The 22161-nt window shown below is 34.2% G+C and overlaps 2 protein-coding genes across 5 annotated transcripts in view; one reads left to right on the top strand and one right to left on the bottom strand.

The window, feature by feature from the left end:
- The window catches only part of LOC123531301 (potassium voltage-gated channel subfamily H member 7-like), a 463598-nt gene that overhangs the window by 283495 nt on the left and 157942 nt on the right, over positions 1 to 22161 (top strand). The window lies entirely within an intron of this gene.
- On the bottom strand, positions 11550 to 17574 carry LOC123532181 (uncharacterized). Its single transcript, XM_053517474.1, has 9 exons — positions 17443 to 17574; positions 16441 to 16523; positions 15844 to 15915; positions 14785 to 14914; positions 14499 to 14596; positions 14042 to 14119; positions 13156 to 13351; positions 12290 to 12514; positions 11550 to 11803 (listed from the first exon to the last, which is right to left on the bottom strand). The coding sequence occupies exons 1-9, from the start codon at positions 17489 to 17491 to the stop codon at positions 11568 to 11570; spliced, it is 1167 nt and encodes a 388-aa protein (XP_053373449.1). The 5' UTR covers positions 17492 to 17574; the 3' UTR covers positions 11550 to 11567.

The raw sequence follows: 22161 nt of genomic DNA, 5'->3' as shown, positions 1-22161 counted from the left end.
ACCCCCAGTAAAAATAACAACGTGTTTATACTTATTTCGTAAATTCCCTTTAGTTTAAATTCAGTTTCTGTTTCTATTGGTGGATATAATGATATTAAATTCCAATAATGATAAAACGAAGATATTATTTCATGAAAGTCTTGAAATAAATGAATGTTTTCAAGAAAATTCTCTCCTATATATGACACAGGAATACAAACGGTCCGTTTATTGAAATAGGAAATGCGTATCGGTAAAGTGCATTCTAGCCAAAAGTCGTATTCACCGGGCTTACGCTGATTTTTTATTTGTAGTTACAGCTTCAATTCTTAAACAAACCTTATTTAAATTTGAGAACATTAACAATATTTGTCAAAATGCTAAAACATTAGCATTGATACACAAATCATGCTTTAGTTCTAAATAAAATGTTTATAGTCAATCTTTAAGTGATTCTATTACTTGATCTAAGACTTCGTTTTAAATTTATGTTCACGGAACCGGTAATTTCCAGGTATGATTCATGCCGGTACTGGATCTTCCCATGTCAGTGTATTTTTATCTCCCTTTGGTATTCTGTCGAACGCATGATAGTGACAAAAGGAACCGTTATAGAAAATAATACTGCACGTGACTTGTGTGCACAAGCCGGTAGCTGGAGAGGAAACAGGCAAAAGTTCGAACTTCCTCGCCGGAAGTGCAGTTGGCCAGTTCGTGTGACAAAGACCAGATGCAATGAGTGGTGGGGGCATATAGATTTGCTCTTGTCCTTCCGTCCTTCCGTCCGTCCTTCCGAGAATGTTGTGTCCCGCCTAGCTCCAAAAGTATTTGACGTAGAGTCACAAAACTTTACAGGAATATTGGTCAGCATGTGTAGTTGTGCACCTGGGGTTTCGCGTCCGGATTCATTCAGTCGTGTAGGAGTTATGGCCCCTGACTTTGTAAATATTGGTCATTTTAGTGTTGTGTCGCGCCTAGCTCCAAAAGATTTTGACGTAGAGCCACAAAACTTTACAGGAATGTTGGTCAGCATGTGTAGTTGTGCACCTGGGGTTTCGCGTCCGGATTCATTCAGTCGTGTAGGAGTTATGGCCCCTGACTTAGTAAAAAATTGGTCATTTTAATGTCCTGTCAAACCATAAAAGTTAAGATCGTCTTCTAAATTTTTTAGACTATACCGATAAAAGTTTGCGTCTCTCAGGAGACGTAGGTTCAAACCATACAAATACCAGTTCTTAAAGGTATTGAATGCATGTGCACAGTAGATAGTTTAATTAAGCAAATGTGGCCAGAAAATAAAATGGAGACTTTGTAAAACATGACTGTAGTATAAAATTAAATTAATAAATATATTAATAAATAAAGCCATGCTCACGTTTTGTGAGTAATTTATTCAATTTACTGCATAATTTCCAGCAGACGTTTATCAGTTTTTGTCGGGATCACATGTACGAACTTAAGTCTCGGTGTAGTTTGTGACATTTTTTGTCGGGATATATTAACAAAACAAGTATTTTTTTTAAAGTTCTCAGTATAATAACATACTGTATTTACAAGACGTATCTCTTCAGCGAACGAAGAAAGAAATTTATTAATATGATCGAAATATTGCACACTGATATATTAACTGTGGTTAAATATTTGTCAAGAAATAAAGATTATAAGTTACTATTTCTTAATAAATTTCTGAATGCATTAGAATATTATTGCTAAAGAAATTATATGTAATGCTTATCACTTTGTTTGAAACATAAAACATCTTCTATATTACTAATCTTACACATTTGTATGTTATATTGTGAACTTCACTTGTGTAATATTGTGGACTTTGTCAATAAACATGCTGTTTTATGAATAAATTTGAAAAAGAAAAAAAAAGTACTCAGTATTAATAAAAAGTTTAAAATCGTTTTATTACCATTCTCTTCAAATAAAAGATAGCACGTATGCATTTTCAAACTTGCTGCAAACTGTTCTGTTGACACTTCCGCTGATAGTCACGGATCAATGTATCTGCGCGTCAAGTACCACGAGCGAAACTATGCAGTGTGAACGTGTTGGAGGTACACGTGATTCATAACACCTTAAACGTGTTGAACAAACTTATGGGACAGATCCCTTTCTCTCATCATTAGATTATTGTGTGCGTAATCTAAATTACTGTTAACTGTTTCTATGTAAGGATGGAATAGGTAACTGCACACTCTTCAAAATACTACAGTTCGAACTCAGACCATTTTTATGCCCCCACTTTGGGGGGGGGGGGGGGGGGGGGGGGGGGGGCATATATATTTGCTCTTGTCCGTCCGTCCTTCCGTCCTTCCGTCCGTCCTTCCGAAAATGTTGTGTCGCGCGTAGCTCTGAAAGTATTTGACTTAGAGTCACAAAACTTTACAGGAATGTTGGTCAGCATGTGTAGTTGTGCACCTGGGGTATCGCGTCCGGATTCATTCAGTCATGTAGAAGTTATGGCCCCTGACTTTGTAAAAATTGGTCATTTTAATGTTGTGTCGTGCCTAGCTCCAAAAGTATATGACCTAGAGTCACAAAACTTTACAGGCATGTTGGTCAGCATGTGTAGTTGTGCACCTGGGGTTTCGCGTCCGGATTAATCCAGACATGTAGGAGTTATGGCCCCTGACTTAGTAAAAAATTGGTCATTTTAATGTTGTGTCGCGCATAGCTCCAAAAGTATTTGACCTAGAATCACCAAAGTTTACAGGAATGTTGGTCAGCGTGTGTAGTTGTGCACCTGGGGTTTCGCGTCCGGATTCATTCAGTCATGTAGCAGTTATGGCCGCTGACTTTGTAAAAATTGGCCATTTTAATGTTGTGTCGTGCCTAGCTCCAAAAGTATATGACCTAGAGTCGCAAAACTTTACAGGCATGTTGGTCAGCATGTGTAGTTGTGCACCTGGGGTTTCACGTCCGGATTCATCCAGTCATGTAGGAGTTATGGCCCCTGACTTAGTAAAAAATTGGTCATTTTAATGTTGTGTCGCGCATAGCCCCAAAAGTATTTGACCTAGAATCACCAAAGTTTACAGGAATGTTGGTCAGCATGTGTAGTTGTGCACCTGGGGTTTCGCATCCGGATTCATTCAGTATTGTAGGAGTTCTGGCCCCTGACTAATGTCATGTAGTGGGGGCATCTGTGTCCCATGGACACATTTCTAGTTATTATTGTAGTTTGGTATTCACGTGCTGGTGTTCCATTGAATTATATATCCATGCATTTCAAAAATTAACACGGCGAATAAACAAAATAGACAAACTTAAAAAAAAACGTAACATTCTTTCATTTCAGAAAGAACTGTTAAGGTTTAGCAGTATATCACAAAACAACAGATTTTTTAGTAAATGAACAGCATCTTGACAAACAATTTATCTGTCCAATACATGTTTTACTGTTCTGTCCAATAGAGTTGGATACTTAAAATATTCTTAATGAGGTGTCCCCCTTTAAATAAGAATGTCATTTGTAAAGAAATAAATGTAAACAATAGTCAAAAACGATGTTTTACCTAGTTATGTAAAATTTAAACACTCGCACGATGTTGCAAATGCATCAAAATGAAGACGTGTAACAGCTTTTAAAAATGGTGAGTTTTTTAAAGCCGCTGAACTGTCTAGAAGTGTGGCCCCTTCATGCAGTCCCTTTCCGGAATTCAATACATATATCAGTAAATTGACAATAGTTTTGTAGAACAATATAAATGTTTTATATGCTGTTAAATTTTCATGTAAAACAATGCTTTCTTTCTATGATTTGATGACATTCGAACTTTTTTCTCCGAAACATGGACCTATACCTTAATACACTTTGCACAGACACTTAGGCAAAGTTGTTGTCTATAATAATAAAATCTGTCTGTTTGTCGTGTACAGAACATTTTCTCAAAAACATTCATCCATGAAATAACGTCTTCATTTTATCATTATTGTGATAATATTTCATTATATCCACCAACAGAAACAGAAACTGAATTTAAACTAATGGAAATTTACGAAATATGTATTAAAGCGCCACGGGAAATAGAGCAAAATCTAAAACGGTGACCCCCATTTTTCTTTTACGGAATCGATAGCGATTGAAATTTTGCACGCTTGTTCAAATTTATTCAAAAAACTATCCGGCAGTTTCTTAAATATGGGCGTCTTTACGCAAAATTTTGGGTGAAACTCGACGTCAGTTTTGCGTGTTTTGTGTTCATAAATCGTTTGCCTCCGATGTGACGTCGAAATAAACTTGACAAATTATATATCATTGGAGAGATCATTTTAATACAAACTTGAAAATAAAGAACTTTGCCGTATTTTTGTTGTATATAAAAACGCTATTTACAAACCCTGTCCAGTACGTCATTTTGCGCTCTGCTGAAAAATTGCCGTTAGAGGTCATGTTTGAATATTTACAGCTGCAAAATGGAGAACAACAGAAAAATGGAAAAAAATACCAGTCAATCGGAAATTTCGACCACTTTATTTTGTAGCCCAGTGGTATATCATCCGCGGGAGGTCTGGCTTTCGCTCCCTGGGGCCGTGCTATACGAAATACGTGACAAAAAATGGAACCAGTAATTCTCTTTTTGGCTGTTTTAATCAATTAACGTAAAGATTGATAGTAGAAAATTTATTATACGATTTCCTGATACTTATGGAGAGAAACTAGATATAGAGAATATTAGGTTACTGTCTGATAAATTCAAATTTATTAGGCGAGTTGAAGAAAATATATTAGGCGAGGCTCTGCCGAGCCTATTATTTTTTCGTAGACGAGCCTAATAAATTTAAATTTTTCAGACAGTAATCTAATATTCTATTTGTCCTACCTGTTCAGAAAATTGGGAAAAAGTCGTTGGAAAGAGCAACATCGTGCAGACTTGACGTCCTATAATATGACGTTTGCTAGTGTAATTCAGTTTTTGTGGAAAATTGAAAAAATGCAATAACCTTTTTGTTTCTGGATAAAAACTTTTGATTTTACCACTTATTTTCATAGTTAGAACATTTCCAATACAATGATAACAATTTCAATGAAAAATTCGGAAAAAAATTGTTTTCAAAATTTCCGACTGAAGTGCTGTAAAAGTGAAAAATAGCAATAACGTTTTTGTTTCAGGATAAAAACCTTTGATTTGACCACTCATTTTCTGAGTTGAGACATTTCCAATACAATGTTAATGATTTAAATGCAAAATTTTGATAAAATAAGTGGTTTCAAAAGTTTCCGCAAAAGTGATATCTTGACACTGACTAGATAAAGCAAAGTTTATTAGGCAGGCCGATATTGTGCTATATCTTATATGAGTGAGGATAAATTTTTATAGTATGCTATCGTAAAAATATATATGACTTTTTGCAGTTATTCTGGTATAAGCCACATTGTCCTGCTTCGTCTATCCTTGCCCTTAATGCTGCCTTACATGAGTATATTTGTTTTATATAATGTGTGTTCCTGTGGTTACTTTTACTTGTCTATATGGTTAAAAAAGAAGACAACTGAAGTTTCCAACGCGTTTCGTTTCAAAATACGTCTTCAGGCAAACATACAATGTATACAAACATATGTATGACGTCATGACGTCCGTTAACATGACGTTACGTTTGGCGCACTAATTGAATTATATATATATATAGTTCAGAAAAACAGCAACAGAACCTATAGTTGTAAGAACAATATTAAAGTAAATAAGTACCATCTATTAATGGTATTATTACTATCATAAATTTACTTTAAAAAATAATAAAATAAATAAAAATAGAAAATTTGAAAACAAATCAATAGTTAAATAGTGTGCACAAAAGTATGTCTACAAAGCAAGTCAGGATCAATAAGATTCAATACTGATAAGGACTGCCATAAAAGCAAACAATATAAAAGTACCAGTAATAACTGAAATAATGTAACATATGCATGAAACAGCTCAAATAATTATTTGGAGTAATTAATACAATGTCAAAAGAGTTACTATATATTATACATAGTCTTTGCATTGAGGCCCTGTGGATATACAGTACCGAATTCGCGCATCACAAAGGTTTCCTTCAGATGCCTGTCAATTTTATCATTAACACAGTCAATAGGCATAAAACTAAAATCAGAAATACTATGGCAAGCACTATTGAAATGAATAGCTACATTAGTTGAAAAATCTGGATCAACAAAATTGTTGATATTAAATATATGGCTATTCATACGGCGAGAAGCTTGCTGGCAAGTTTCACCAATATACTGTACATCACATTTTCTACAAGTTATTAAATGCATAACATTCTAATATACTTGTCTCTGTTAAAACACGCTTACGCTAGAATGAGGTCACGTTAACGTTCGGTGACGTCAATGTTTTTGTTGCGACCAAGAAAGAGCGCTACTATATTTTATCTACTATTTTAGATTAAGGCCATATTAGAAAGGAAATAATTTATAGCAAAACCGTGTTTTAACACTATTTATACACTCGGGCGGTAATACGTCGTACAAATAATTTCCCTCGGGCTGCGCCCTCGTGAAATTATTACGCCCGACGTTTAACCGCCAATCGTGCATAAATAGTGTTAAAACACTCTTTTGCTATAAATTATTTCTTAATTGTTACTAGTACAATCTACGTTTTGTAAGAAGTACAATGTTGTGAACTACAAAAAATGTCACATTCACAAATTGTAGAACAATGTGTACATCTTGGTCTGTTACATTTACTAGACTTGAAATGTGGATATGTATTAGTAGACAAATATTTTGTTTTAACTAATGTATCTTTAAGATTTCTAGGACGTCTGAATGCCATAACTGGCTTGCATTTATACAGTTCTTCAACAGCAGACGTAACAAATCCCAGTACTTATTAATTATGTTACCTATATTAGGTAATGACGGATTGTACTCTATAACAAATGGTATAACATTATTGTAGTCTCTCTTATTTTTGATAAAAGCATCACTTTGTGTTACACACATTATCTCATTCAGTGCTTTATCAACAATCTTTTTAGGATATTTCTGTCAAGGAATAAGTACTGCAGTTCTTCCTTAAATTCATTATCACCAGAATAAATACGTCTGTATCTTTTAGCCTGGCTGTATGGAATATTGTCCTTGCATGGTTTAGGATGACATGAATTATAATGTACATATTGGTGAACATTTGAAGATTTTACATGAACACTGGTTTTAAGATGATTTTGTTTATCAAAAGTAACATTAACATCCAAAAATGAAACACATGTTTCAGAAATATTATAAGTAAACTTGATATGAGGATGAATATTGTTAATATTTTCCAGAAATTCATGTAATTTATCCAATCATAAAAATGTCATCCATAAGGCGATACCACAGAGAAGGATTCAAGCTACATAAACTTAGGAAATCATTTTCAAATTTCCCCATGAATAATGAGGCATAAGCAGGAGCCATAGGACTACCCATGGCAGTACCCATTCTTTGTAAGTAGTATTGATAATCAATTTGAAAAAGATTGTTTTTCAATACAGTTTCAATTAAACAACAGATGCTGTCAATAGACATTTTGCCAATATGGTTATTTTTCTCAAGAAAATATTTACAAGCCTGAATACCTTCATCGTCTGGAATGTTAGCATAAAGGGAACTAACATCAAGAGTAACCAAAAATTGCAGAGTTATGGGACTTTGTTTCTTGTTAACATACTATGTACATACAGTCTGCATATGCAGTCTTGTGCATGCCTAATCTACCAAACCCTTGCGCACAATTTAATGAATCTTCACACCAGTGATCAGTACAAACCCTAGTTGTGCATGGTGCATGTTACATTCTTTTAGATAAATATTCTGCCTAGTTATGGGACTTTGTTTTTTGTTACTATACTGTATACATACAGTGTATATACATACAGTCCACATAATTATGCAATCTTGTGTGCGTCAAATTGCTACCATGACCATTTTAGGCAACAGCCCGGAAGACCTGCAACATAGTTTAGACCTTTTATACACTTACTGCACTACTTGGGGCTTAGAAGTTAATTCTGACAAAACCAAAATCGTGGTTTTTAGAAAAAGAGGAGGTTTACTTCCAAATGAATGCTGGTCCTATAATGGTTATGTTATCCAAGTTGCCAATGATTTTAACTATCTTGGAACAGTATTTAATCATACTGGCAACTTTTCGTTGAATCAGGAACATTTAACCGGTAAAGCTTTAAAAGCTCTCAATACTTTGCTATTCAACTGTAGTAAGATTAGAATTAAACCTAAAATACTATGTCAATTGTTTGATGCTTTTGAAGGATCAATTCTTTGCTACGGCGCCGAAATATGGGGATTTTCCAAATCCAAACCAATAGAAAGAGTTCACTTAAAATTTTGCAAGAGACTACTTAAAGCTACTCGGGAATTTTGGGAAAACGCTTTTCAGTGTTTCCCACCCAACTAGAGGTGTACTGGTCAGGAACCCAGGCAATCCTTGCGTGTATCAGTGCTATACACTGCGCATGTTAAAGAACCAGGCTGTCTATTCGCAACGAGCTAGGCTAAGTTAGCCGGACAAGCCTGTATCTGATTTCTGATCTCTCTGTCGTGGGGGCTTTGTCTCACTCTGTCCCTCTGGTCAGATCGCTCTGTGTCTGTACTAGTAGAGGATGAATTTATGCGCCCTGTGTGGCTGCATTTGAACTATGTAAAGCGCCTTTGAACGTGAAATTGATCATGAAAAGGGCGCTATATAAATCTGGTATAATAATAATAATAATTAAAGTTAGGCAAAATACTTGTACCGCCGGGGTATATGGTGAACTTCATATAGTACTGGTGTAAATTAATAAAGACTGATAACATTTTATTACAAACAATGTATAAGCAAGGATTTGAGGATTGTGAAAAAGGCCGTATTAACTGGGTATCGAAAGTTAAGAACTTATTGAATGAATATGGTTTCACGTATGTTTTTATGATCATAACAATTTAAATGTTCAGGTGTTTCAGTCTTTGTTTAAACAGCGTGTTATTGATTGTTTTATTCAGCAGTGGCACGTGTCTGTTGAAAGTAGTCCTGTTCTGGAAACATATAAGTATTTTAAGAAGCAATTTAACAATGAAGATTATTTAGATGTATTAAATTATGGCTCTAGACTACATTTATCGCAGCTTCGACTATCGTCTCATTCGATTAGAATCCAAACTGGCCGTTTTGGCAGAAACAGAATAGTAAGAAATGAAAGATATTGTTTATGTTGTAATTCTCGTGATATTGAAGTCGAGTTTCATTTTATTTGTATCTTTCCTTGTTTTGCTGATCTTAGAAAGAAGTATATTAAGAAATATTATTACCATAGACCATCTATGTTTAAGTTTATAGAACTAATGGAAAGTACAAATAAGACTATATTAAGAAATTTAGCAAGGTATCTTAACGTCGCATCAACTGTTAGACGTTCTTTAATAAATGTTGAAACATAATTTATGTTCATCCTCTGCATATATTAATTGATATTATGTATAAATAATTTGTCTTGTAACACGTGATTTGATTTTTGCTTTTTATTATTATTGTATACACTATGTGTATTTGATTATGACGATGTACTATGTACAAGTCTAATAAAATATATGTTCTGTTCTGTTCTGTTCTGTTCTGTTCTTAAAGTAAGAAGGCAGGGACTGCATATGAGGTTTAAGTATAAAATCAACATATTTAGATATGTTATCTGTGCAAGAGTTACAGGCTGATACAATAGGCCTACCTGGAAATCAAAGTGGCAGATTTTCATCAGGTTTTTTTTGTGAGTTTTAGGCAAAATATAAAACTGTGGGATTCTAATATTTACCGGAATAGTGTCAAATTCATCCGCGGTGGAGAATTCTGTTTTACTAATATTATCAACACACTTAAAACATTACTTTTAACTGTCTCTGAAATACATGCATCAACTCTTTCATAATACCTGTCATTTTTTCAGCCGTCTATTTACCTCGCTTTCATAGTCTGTACGATTCATTATTATTATAGTTCCAGACTTGTCTGCTTTCTTTATAATAATAGTACTATCCTGTGTAAGGTTTCTTAGGCTTTGAAGTTCATCTTTGCTGATATTGGTATACCTCTTTTTATTAAGTGCAGAGTTTATAATTTCTTGAGTAACTGCCTCAACATACATATCGAAATACTGATCACGACCACCTTTTGGAGAGAATGATGAAGTTTTCTTACTAAAGGAAGGCTTTTGGGAGTATTTTTTGTGCTACTCTCATCTGATGTTGCATCTTGATCATGTTCTTGGTAGAAATATTCTTTAAGATTAAGTCTGCGGGTAATGCAAAATATTTCTTCAGATAATTTGACTTTGTCATGACATTTTATTTTAGGGCAGAAAGTAAGTCCTTTCCCTAAAAGTATGTAGTCATTATCAGTTAGCATTCTGTTTGACAAATTTGTAACAGTAGTTTTACCTCTCTGGATTTCTTGTTTTATGTTCTTTAGTTGCTTCCATTTGCGTTTGTTTGTGACTCGCACAAAACGGCGGTTCCTTGGACGTTTTGAAGAAATTTGATCAAGGTGTTGATTGAATCTGAATTTGGTTGGTTGTGGTCATTCCCTGTTTTGTGGCATCTGTGTATGTTCTCCTGTCTTTCATGCATGCTGCCCAGGGTTGTTGAGTTTTTTGCTGCTGCTGTTTTGGTAGTGAAGACTGATTTGAATGTTTATTCATTTTATTGTGTCCACCTGCAGATTTAGGGCTGATGGGTTTTTCATTTTGTTTGGATTTAACTGGCTTCCTATTTCTATTTGAATTTGGACTGATCTTTTAACTGGGTTAAGAATCAAGAAACATATTACTTGTCTATGTGATTCATTTGGGGTGAGAGGTTCTATCTAACTGTAGAAACTGACCTTAAACCCTCCAAACGCGAGGGAAACAATATGTATATATCGAGTGAAATTGTTTATTGAACACCGTTGTCAACCCTAATCCTCTCCGTGTTATATCAGTGCAATAGAAGAGTAATCTATCTAGGTAACTTGCTATACATTATATTTCAGTAATGCATCTAACAGTCCTTAAATTGCTTTCTTTGATTTTCTCATATTTCCAGATATTTGTCCCGTACTTTGACGCATAGACATAGGTAGCAGAAATTATTTTCTTTCCAGCAGTAGCTTTCTCAATATATTTTACCTTGTCAGATTATGTAGGTTTTAACTTATTCTTTAGAGATCACTTTAAATAATCGTCTTTTAGTTGACAAATTTCCACCGCCTACTAATTGTCTTATAATATAGGGGTATGATGCAGGTTAAAGAGTGAGGTTTTGGCACCTGTCAGATAGCTTTAACTCCACAAGAACATTCTTGACATTGATAGATGTGATGTCCTGCTTGTTATTTCTTCATGTATGTTTGTGTCGCGTTTGTTTGTTATTATATGGTTTTATTATGATGCATTCATTTGTGTGTATGTATGTACTCAGTCGGTATGTATATTTACACGTACACCTATTTTTCCTGGGGCAATGTTTTTGTGGCTGTGGTCTTGTTTTCTAAACCGAAGTGGGAAGTTTTTGTAATGAAGGATATAAAAGACACTTAAACAGTTAAACATCTTTATTGTCGTTCACAAATATAACCGAAATGACCATAATCACAGCCAGTATCATGCCACTGGTAACTATTGCCAATTATGGCAACGCAGTCTTGATTCACTCCGTTGTGGAAATGTTCAGGTTGAGTAAGTCCCCAGTCCGCTTTGGAATCATCTACAAGGTAATGGTCCGTCCACAAAAAATGATTGTTTCGGTTGAAATCTCGTGCCCCTATCCAAAAGCCTTTGTGACCAGTTCCTTAAATATTGAATATGTTATCAGTTTATTTTAATTTTTTATAGTTCATCATCAAATTTTGTTTCTTATTTCTTTTCATGTTCCAATAAAATAAGATATTGCTCGATTGGATTCAACTGTATCACTTTTACTCTTTAGCAAAAGTACTTCGATGAGCCGAGTAACGACATCATAAACTATAGGAACTCGCATTTAAGTAAATTCAAGCTCAATTGCAATCGCTTTTTATGTGTTACAAATGTCACGTGTTTTTGTTATAAAAAGAATCGAATTTACTAAAATGTATTTATAAAATGACAGTATTAAAGTAAACAAAATTCTACGGCAATTTAAGTTTTCTGACGTTTCAGATTCTAACTGTATGACCTGTGAAGGTTTCTTACGGTTAGGTTAACTGGAAACATCATTACATAAAACAAGAAATGTCTATTTCTGACTTGTACATAATATTATCATAAAGAGATATATTGGAGTTTTGAAATATACCAATAAGTTCGTTCCTCATTAACAACGCCTTTTCGTGTGTTTCCAGGACAACAAGATCCCCTCCTTCTTGCCTGCATGCATGACGAGCGTCATCCCATATAGCATGATTAAATACAATGTGAACACATAATTGTGCATTCGCATCTCGTAAATGTATGTAATGTCCGTGACTATCGCAGTGAAATTGAGCATTGTTGGAAGGTACTGTTGATTGAGCTGTAGCTCCTACAGAAAGAAACAAATAAAGACTAAGTGGTATCTACATAATTTTCCTGAATTTAGATGACAGTCAAAAGAACATATAGTGGCCAAGAGGTGTAGCCTATCAAAGTCTTATTAAAAAAAAAATATACAGTATTTCTATGAATTCCAGTTGTCTATTTTTGAGTTACATAATAGGTTACGAACGAAGGGCAATTTTAATCAAAGTTTACAAACGTTTAGCAGTATACAAAATATAGGGTTTATCCAGTAAAACACAGAGGTTACAAATATAGGGTAATCCAGTAAAACACAGAGGTTACAAATATAAGGTAATCCAGTAAAACACAGAGGTTACAAAATATAGGGTAATCCAGTAAAACACAGACTAAGGTTAAAAATATAGGGTAATCTAGTAAAATAGAGGTTACAAAATATAGGGTTTATCCAGTAAAACAAAGAGGTTAAAAAATATAGGATAATCCAGTAAAACAGAGGTTACAAAATATAGGATAATCCAGTAAAACAGAGGTTACAAAATATAGGATAATCCAGTAAACCAGAGGTTACAAAATATAGGATAATCCAGTAAAATACAGAGGTTACATGCCTGTAGCTGATTAATTTTAAAATATGTTTGACTGATTAAAGAACATGCGATTTACCTGTTGGATGTTTAGTTTGTGTAGTAGCAGACGTAAGCACCTCTGTTGTCTCCGTAGTTGGAATGGATGTTTGTGGATGTGCTGTCGTCATGGTATCATTTGATGACATTCCGCAATGATCGTTACAGAAATCAGTTTTACAACATATTGGAGCACACTTTGGATTGTGTAACGCTTTTAAAACTATGTCGCAAATCTAAGTTAAGGGTTAGATATACACAGATACTGTTTGTTAGAAAAAGTCAAATTTGATCAGTCCGCGTTTTCTCCAGTTAAAAAGATCATAATGCATAACACTGTCTTATATATATATATGATTTGTTTTACTTTTGGTTAGATATTGACTTCTTTAACTTATTTTATGCCTTTATTGTGTAAGTTTCATCAGAAGTTATTATCGATATGTTTCGACTTGCCGTTTAAACATCTTTTTTTAGTTTTTCAGCTTTAAAGTAAACATAGAATCAATGCAAAGAACAACTACAAATTAAATCAAAACTCACCATGAGAAAACCAACATAGTGCATTTGCGACGAGCATGGATCAAGACCATCCGCGCAGTCTGGTCAGGATTCATGCTGTTTGCTTTCAAAGCCCATTGCAATTAAAGAAACCATAGGCGAACAGCATGGATCCTGATCAGACTGCGAGGATGGTCTTGATCCATGCTGGTCGCAAATGCACTATGTTGGTTTTCTCATGGTGCGGCGCACTGGTACTTTTGAATAATTCTTGTATGTCCTGCTTGTTAACCAAAAGAAATTTTGTTTCAAGGCTGTTATTGATATTAAAATGAATCATAAATGTTTTCTGCTGTATTTTGCTTTGAAGATGGCATCTTCTGACTCTAGTTTATTACGAGTAATGATTAAGAATCAAATGTTACCGATTGTGATTCACATTGAGCTTTGTAGATTGTTTGTGGCAAGTCATCATATTTGACTGGAGAGTACAACATACACAACTGAAAGTATAAACAGCTAACTAAATTATATATAATAGAAATATAAAAATGCAAAAGTCTGTACCGGATCAAGTAAATTATAAAGAAAAAATAAACAACATTACATGGGTTATATAATATATATAATATATATATATACACACGTAACAGTAACTCGATTTTACGTTCAGGAAAAGTGGCTTTGATTCATTGATTTCCGCTCTACAGTAACTTATGCTAGTAATCAATTAGTGAAAAGGTCGCTATAACACCGAAACTGTGTCGGTTTGACTAACCCAGCAAAAATACAAGCTACATAACATAAATGACGTATGATAAGATATCGTATCACAACATAACACAGCGATATCATATACAATATCAGTTTCATTTTTGTTACCTCGTTTTCATCACAGACAGTAACACTGTTGCAAGCTTTGGCGTCCGTTGAGGCATCACAGTTAAAACAATATGGACCTCGTTGTGTGAGAGGAACTTCTGAAAGATATCGTAGAAAACACTTGTGCACTGGCATAGTCACACTAGTGGTTGAATTACATAAAAAGTGTCTGGCCAAAGTTCTGTAACTTTTAATTAATTTGGAAATATTTTACAGGCACTGCAACAGTACTTGTAAAAAATAAGGAAATTTAGTAGATCTATGAACGCATGTTCTAGTGATTTACCGCTTGTTCCGCAACCATTTCTATTGCAAAAATCGTCCTTGCAGCATTCAATGCACGTTGTTATATCTGTGGAACGTCGACTATTTACCGACCTTTTGCCAATTAGCGACATGCTAGTAGGAGAGCAGTGCTGCAATTGATAATATTGTACTCGTTCAATCATTTCAGTATCATTTGTATAACAGAAGACTAATGATTCACGTTATTTTCGAGAAGTAAGCCTAATGTGTAAGTGGCCTTTTACAACTTCTATTTAGCATCAGGGTCAGACAGTACAACGGATAGCTTTTATTGACAAGTTAACCACGCCTCGGTATAGCATTGGGAAATGTAGCAAAGGAAATTTATCGTGATTGTAGCTGGCAAAGTTGGATGCTTTAGGAATTGTGCATGTTTACTGATAGTAGTGAACGAGGTAATTCTGTGCACAAACATAAACTTGATTAATTAGTTTTCCATAACTAAAAATTACGACATACTTTCATCTATCTGGAAATATTCATTTTGTTTCTTCTCCTTACATTTATGACAATACAAAGTGCAGTCAAGAAAAGGACTGTTTTTGAATATCACAATTTATTAATACGCTGTAAGATTACAAAATGTATTCTTAAATATGAGTTTAGCTGGTATATTTTCTGTCTGACGTTGTATGCTAAGAAAGAGATGCAGCTAAAATTATCATAGAACCATGCGCTTTCTATTTAGCGCCAGGTTAATGCTTTTCCGCGGCTGGCAAAGGAGGGATGGACACCACCTCAGCATTGACGTCAGAAGAACATAGTTGCTGTATTTTACTTAATATTTAATAATTTAAGGTTCCGTAACTATCTGTAATGGAGAAAGAGACATATACAACAAATACTGTTAACAGTATTTTACTAGCACCAAATTTACATTCTGTAAAATGAACTAAAGCAATAGCATAAACAAAAAACTTCCTTCAATTCTCGTCTATTTTAATGTATTGGCGTTGTTTTTAGGGTAGAGTACAGTTCAAAGGCGTGCATTGTGTACATTTAAAATGATTTAATTGCTAGTATAAGACATATTTCATACCGCATGGTGAAGACAGCCAGAGTTAAATACAACATTTCCAGCCAGTGTTACTACTTGCTCCGTAAAACAATACTGAAATCGAAATATATTAGCAGAATTGATACAGCCTAACATGTATTATTTCAATATTTGGTATGTTTAATCACTCACGTGGAAAGATCTTAATTAGAAAACTAAAAAGGTATAAAAATGTTTAGTAGCAAATCACGTTTTGTTTAGCAATATGGGAATCACTCCCAGTGAACTTTTGCGGTCTGTTAGTGCGCTATTAGGACACACAACTGTTGCGTTCAATTCTCTCTGATTTTACATTAGAAAGTTTGTGATGAGCTAAACTTCTTGTATTGAAAATTACGTTCTGACACATACATGAAAGAGTATATGTCTTTATATGAACTTTCTCCATGGTGTCACTAAGATTATCTTTGCTTTTGATATTTTACAACTTACCTGGCTACCATAAACGAGCATATTCAGTTTTGAAAAATTGTTATTTTCATACATTTCACAATACAAGAAGAGAAAATCAGTTATAACTTTACTTAACTGCAGACTATTCATGGATTTAAGTCTGTGAAACGAATATAAACAAATCACCTGGTCTGCACTGCATTCTATGACTTTGGTACAGTCACGCGGAAATGGAACATTCTGACACTGAAAACACCTGCTGGCAAAACCTATAAACGAAATTACATCCTCCTCAATAGCTAAAGGTAAGAGAGTTTGTACAGATAAAACACAATAATTTTATCCCGCTATATTATATAACAATACCAGTGACTGCACATTTATGATAAAATCATTTTACAAGTATTCTAAGTATTGTATATAAATGTATGATCTCTTTTTCACTGGAATGGCTTTTCAGTCAATAAAACCAAAGAATCGAGTTTTCGCTATACATCCATGAATGTGAAGACCCTCTTTAAAAAAATGTTCGCATCTCTACTCCTTTTTCAAGAATGTCGGTAGATATTTTTATCACTACAATATAGAAAATGTAAATTTGTACTCATTTGACCTTTCGACCTTTTGAAGGGATATAATGTACAGCCATACCTTTTAGTAGAATGTATGAATTGTGTACAATGTATGAATTGCGTTATGACATCGATCTGATACTGCTACAAAATAAAATTGAATTCTTTACTTGAATTAGTTAATGTTCTTTTAGAAGGTTTGGAAGTACAAGGCTGTACACACTTCATGTTTTCGTCTTCTTTTGAGCAATATGTGTACCCTTAACCTGCTCAATTTCTATAACGAACTTGTCCATCTTTCAGTTTCGACAGCACCATAACTGTTAAAAGTAATACTGTCTGAATAGCGAACTGTGCAGACCAACATACGCGCTGGTCGCAAAGGCAGAATCAGTTGTGTCCAGCATGATAAGGGTTGATGAAGAGATTTTCGGGGGACGAAGATGGTTAAGGTCGCTGCTTTCGATTCTTTCCCCGGCCCCTCGTTACAAATACTTTGTGGAATTGTACTAATAAATAAGTTTTGTATTGATATGTAATTGTATATAATGCTAACAAAACTGGAAGGAAAATAATAAAAAACGTAATTAAAATGTAAGAAATCTATATTACGTACTATGGTGTAGCAGACAGAAGACTATTCCAAGAAAACATAAATTTTCCATCTAAATTATTTAGCGTGCGTTCTCACTTTATAACGCAATAATAATGCACAGGATTTTTTAATTGTTCCCTACCAATTGATAAGGAGTTAAGTATACTTCTCTCTGAAAGTTGTAACCCATTCGATAAGGCTATTTACGCTCATCTGAATTATTCTTTTCAATTTATTATTTTAATATTACTTCCGTGGATTCGAGCCCCGTTCGGGTCTTCATGCAAAGAAGTCATTTATCCAGCTGACCTGCTGAAGGTCAGCGGTTTTACCCAGATTGCCCGCCTGAGCCTGATGTAGTGCTCGGTGGGGGACTTGGGTCTTCTAAAACGATTAAAAACTGAAAAATTGCCCTATAATTACCACAAAATGAATAAGCTGAAATACAGTATTATGACATACACACCAATAAGAACAACTTCGAAGCATTACGCAAAACCTTTACTCTAATGACTTGCTGATGTCATTAATGTCAGCATAGTCAGACTATATTCGAATGTGTCAGTAAGCGAACAGTGCTGGTAATTAAATTCATCATGATAACGTGAACATGATTTATACACAGACACTAGAGGTCAGGACGCCCTCTTCAGCAGTGTTACCACCCCTACCAACTGTTAGCTAATATATTTTAGTATTTAAACACGAACTAACCATGGCTGACGAGCAAAAAAACACAATTTCAGCTTGTTTTAAAAGTGTTCTTTTTACCATCAATGATCTTTGTACTATTAGCTAAAAGACGAAAAGTTGAAAGGGGCGAGGAAGAAGAGGAAGGATTTGATCCAAAGCGTCAGCAATGTAAATATTATATAAAAATATTTAAATTCGAAATTTTAAAAACTTTAGCGGGTTGTCAGTTTTCTGAAAATCCTAGAACTTTCTAGAAAAAGCACTGACGACTTTAAAATTTAAAATTTTAGTAAGGGAAGACAATAAATCAGAACTAAAGCTTAAAATAAATTTGAGAAAAATGATCAGAATTTTGTTTTTTTTTCTCTTTTAGGGCCCAAATTGAAAAAAGTTAATTTTCTTTGGAAGCAAATAGTTTTTCCCTTTTCCCTGAAAACCCAATTTTTTGATATTTCCTATTCTAACAATTTGAATTACACATTCTTCGTTTATTGATACGCAACTGAAGGGGAAATTAAAACCCATATAAGCTTAGAAATAGATACAAATACGCCCCCACAGCCCATTCGGTACTGTTTTGAAAAATGAGGCTTTAAAAGGGAAAACAGCAATGACATTTTGCAGCGCTTGAACACAAAAGGCCCATGAGAAACCAGCATGGATCCGCCCATGGTTTCCAGACCCCCTGCATCCCGCGTTGGTCGGCCATATGTTCGTTGGGTTTCTTTTTGCAATAGGCTTTAAAGGCAAACCGCATTATCCTGAACAGACGCGGGGATCCAGGCTGGCCGGGCCCTTTGGGGGTTTCAAAGCACTATTTTTGTTTTTCATGGGCACCCAAATATACCCTTTTTAAAAACTGACCGGATAGACAAACGATAGTGTCGAGAAATGTTTTTTCCCTTTTTTTTTAAATTTGATGTTATTTTTTTCCAATGAAGACAAAAAACCAAAGAATCGAATGACCCCCTTTTTTAAAAAACATTTAAATGGATTTTGAATTAAAAACTTGATTTGCGGAACTTTCAAAAGTGAATTTTTCTCTAAAACCCTGCTTTTACTTCCTTTTTTTAAAAGTACTAATTACCAGTCTTTTCTCATGACATGGCCTGCTATAGAATAACTGGGTACATGTAAAAACTTTGTGTAAGGTACATAAGGCATCGCAATCTAACTTGTACTGCACAAGAAGTGAAAAAAAACTACTGTATTAATGTAATTCGTACTTACTTCAAACATTACATCTTGACATGGCATTGAGAAAAACTGATAAAGTTATTCATGAATTAGGTATTGCTTAAGCGATAGGATGGACAGGCCGGAATGTATTGTTGTCGGCGTTTTTTCCCGATATAAAAAAGAAAGGCCAAATATTTGTATTGTACTTTAATTTTGACATAACCCTCATTCGTTTTATAAACCCAAAAAAGGGTTTGAAAAAAGTCGGATTGAAAAGGATGTTTGGGGTAAATGGGTGTTTTAGATGTTTTTTGTCCGGAAAAAGAAAAAAAAAATGACTAAAAAGACCCCCCCCCCTTTAAATCGGGGCTGTTTTATAAAGGGTAAAGGTTCTTTTTGCTGATATTTGTTGTGCGATTTTGTCTAATAAAATGAGGGAGTTAGAAATACGGGTGTAAACCTGGAACGTGTTGAGTTCCGGATAACTTTGGTCCAAATATTTTAGGAATAAACTTTGACCAACGTTAAATCTACTTGGAAGGGTATAATAAAAAAAAATTACTTTGACGTTTTTTTTTTTTTTTAAAAAATATTTTCCTGCTTTTTTTGGGGGGGGGCCCCCAGTTTAAAAGGGAAAAAAATGCATGCCGCGGGGATTTTTTGGAGAATTTATAATTTTTTATAATTTTTTGCACTATATAAAGTGTAAAAGGTGGCATTGCCCATGATAAACAAGATGGAAAATCTCACGTTTTCAACCAATGTCGAATTTCCTTTAGTACAGTAGAGCGGGGCGTGTCCAAACCTCAAAAGGGTGTTTAACGAAGCAAATTTTAGTAACTAATCTGGAATTTCGGTTGAAATTGGTGGAATTATTCACACCCTACATCAAGAAGGGGAAAATTTTTGCCTGCTTTTCAAACATCCCAACATGAATATTTGATTTTTTTGGGAGTGTCCCTTACGTGTTTTCTGACGCAAGAGTGTTGTACGTGAGTCGAGGCATAGCAAAAAAAAGGAAAACTTGGATATGGGGTTATCTACCTGGAGTACATGAAAAAGGAAATACAGAGTACTTATCATTCTGATATGAACTCGAGTGGTGTGAGCACTTTTTTAAAACCCAAATTTGGATTGTACTTGAAATATAAAGCGGAACCCAAAAATGATGAGGGAGCTATCAATTACGTAAATTTCAAAATTTTATTTTTGTGATCACCATGTTCATAGAAATTTGGAGATAGAAAAGTTTTTGTAATTACTTACACGATTTTTGAAACTAAACATTTAAAAGTGTTTTTTAAAAACATTGTTTTGTTTTGTTTTTTTTTTTTTTTTTGTATTTCAATGAAAATAACCACTTCCCTTTTTTTATATCAGAAAGGGAAGCTTGATCTATCTCTAAAACACTACAGTAAACACAGAATGTTCTATTCTGATTTACAGAAAAAAACTGGGTGCCCTGATGTCAACTTTGCGCCAGTTTTGCGCGAACGCCCAAAGGGTAAAGGCGAAAGCAATGTCCCTGAAACATTTCCCGTCAAAAAAAAGAATTTTTCTAAAAACATGCTTTTTTGTGCCAAACAGGGTTTGGGCTTTCGATCTAAAGATTGTCACATTTGTGATAAAAAAACGCTTTTTAATAACGCCAGGTTAAAAAATTATGTTCTTTTACCGGGCATTTTTTGTTTTTAGTGAGTAAAGGCTTTTTAGCACCAAAAAAAACAGTGAAAAGAAAAGTCTGCGAAAAACTGGACGGTCTTGTCTTTTACAGCGTACACATATGACAGTGCGTGGCGTCAAACTGATTGAACAAAGTTCTCTTGCTCTGGTTTTGGATTTTTAGGGAAATTTGGACGATTTGAATAAAAAAATGAAAGGTTGGGGATTTTTTGCAGCGAAGAATATTCTTTTTTTGAAAAGTTTGTAGTAGGAAGAAACATTTTATTTTGCTTTTTTGTGAAAACGTCATAGGCAGAAGATGCAATTTTTTTGTAAAAATTTGAGAGTTCTTTTCGCAACGCGTGGAAGTAAAAAATATCTTTTTGGGAAAAGAAGCTGTTCGCTGGGTAACGAAGCTGCAAAAATTTTGTTCTGAAACATTGGTTATATTATTTTTTTACCATAAAAATTGTTCAAATTCGTGCGAAATGTCGCGAAAATGAGGATTTTAAAAACGTAATATTTATTATTTCTCAATGAAAACATGTTTTTGGGTCTCATTCAAAGCTAAAACCCTTTCTTGTTTCTTTTTAATTTGTAAAAATTTACACAAATCGGAAATAGATGTTTTTAAAGTCAGAATGCAGCCCGAATCCGGCATAAAAATGTGCGCCATTTGAAAAAGTTGAAAAATTTCAACCTCGTATTTTCTAAGCGGGATTTAAAAAATATTCTTTAGAATCAGAAAGCAGTTCCCTGGGCCTCATAAGCTGCAAAATTTTGTTCCAAATCATTTGGTTAGCAGTTTTTAAAACTCTGAAAAAGGACGGAATTCGTCAAAAAGGCGCGAAAATGGTGATTTTCAGCGTAAATTTTTTAAAATCTTCGATGAAAATTCGTGTTCTTGGTCCTTCTATGGAAAAAAACCTTTCTATTTTTATGAATTGTGTCAAAATTTACAATTTTGGAAAAAGACTTAATTTTTAGCTCAAAAAAATGAACACCACGGTAAAAAAAAAATGGCCGCTCCGTGACAAAAAAGGGGACATGTTTGGGCGTAATTCTGCAAAAAGAAAACAAGTTTACGCAATGAAAATTTGATACACAAAGAAAAATGCTCCGCTTTAAAAGGAACCTTTTCGGTTTTCTGCCAAAATTGATTAAAAAACATCGATTTAAAATTCCCCGTCGTTACCATCTCCGAAC

This window comes from Mercenaria mercenaria, chromosome 11, assembly GCF_021730395.1.
Source record: "Mercenaria mercenaria strain notata chromosome 11, MADL_Memer_1, whole genome shotgun sequence".
NCBI classification, from domain to species: domain Eukaryota; kingdom Metazoa; phylum Mollusca; class Bivalvia; order Venerida; family Veneridae; genus Mercenaria; species Mercenaria mercenaria.
Note: the sequence above shows the minus strand (reverse complement) of the source record. Positions and strands in the feature narration are given on the sequence as shown.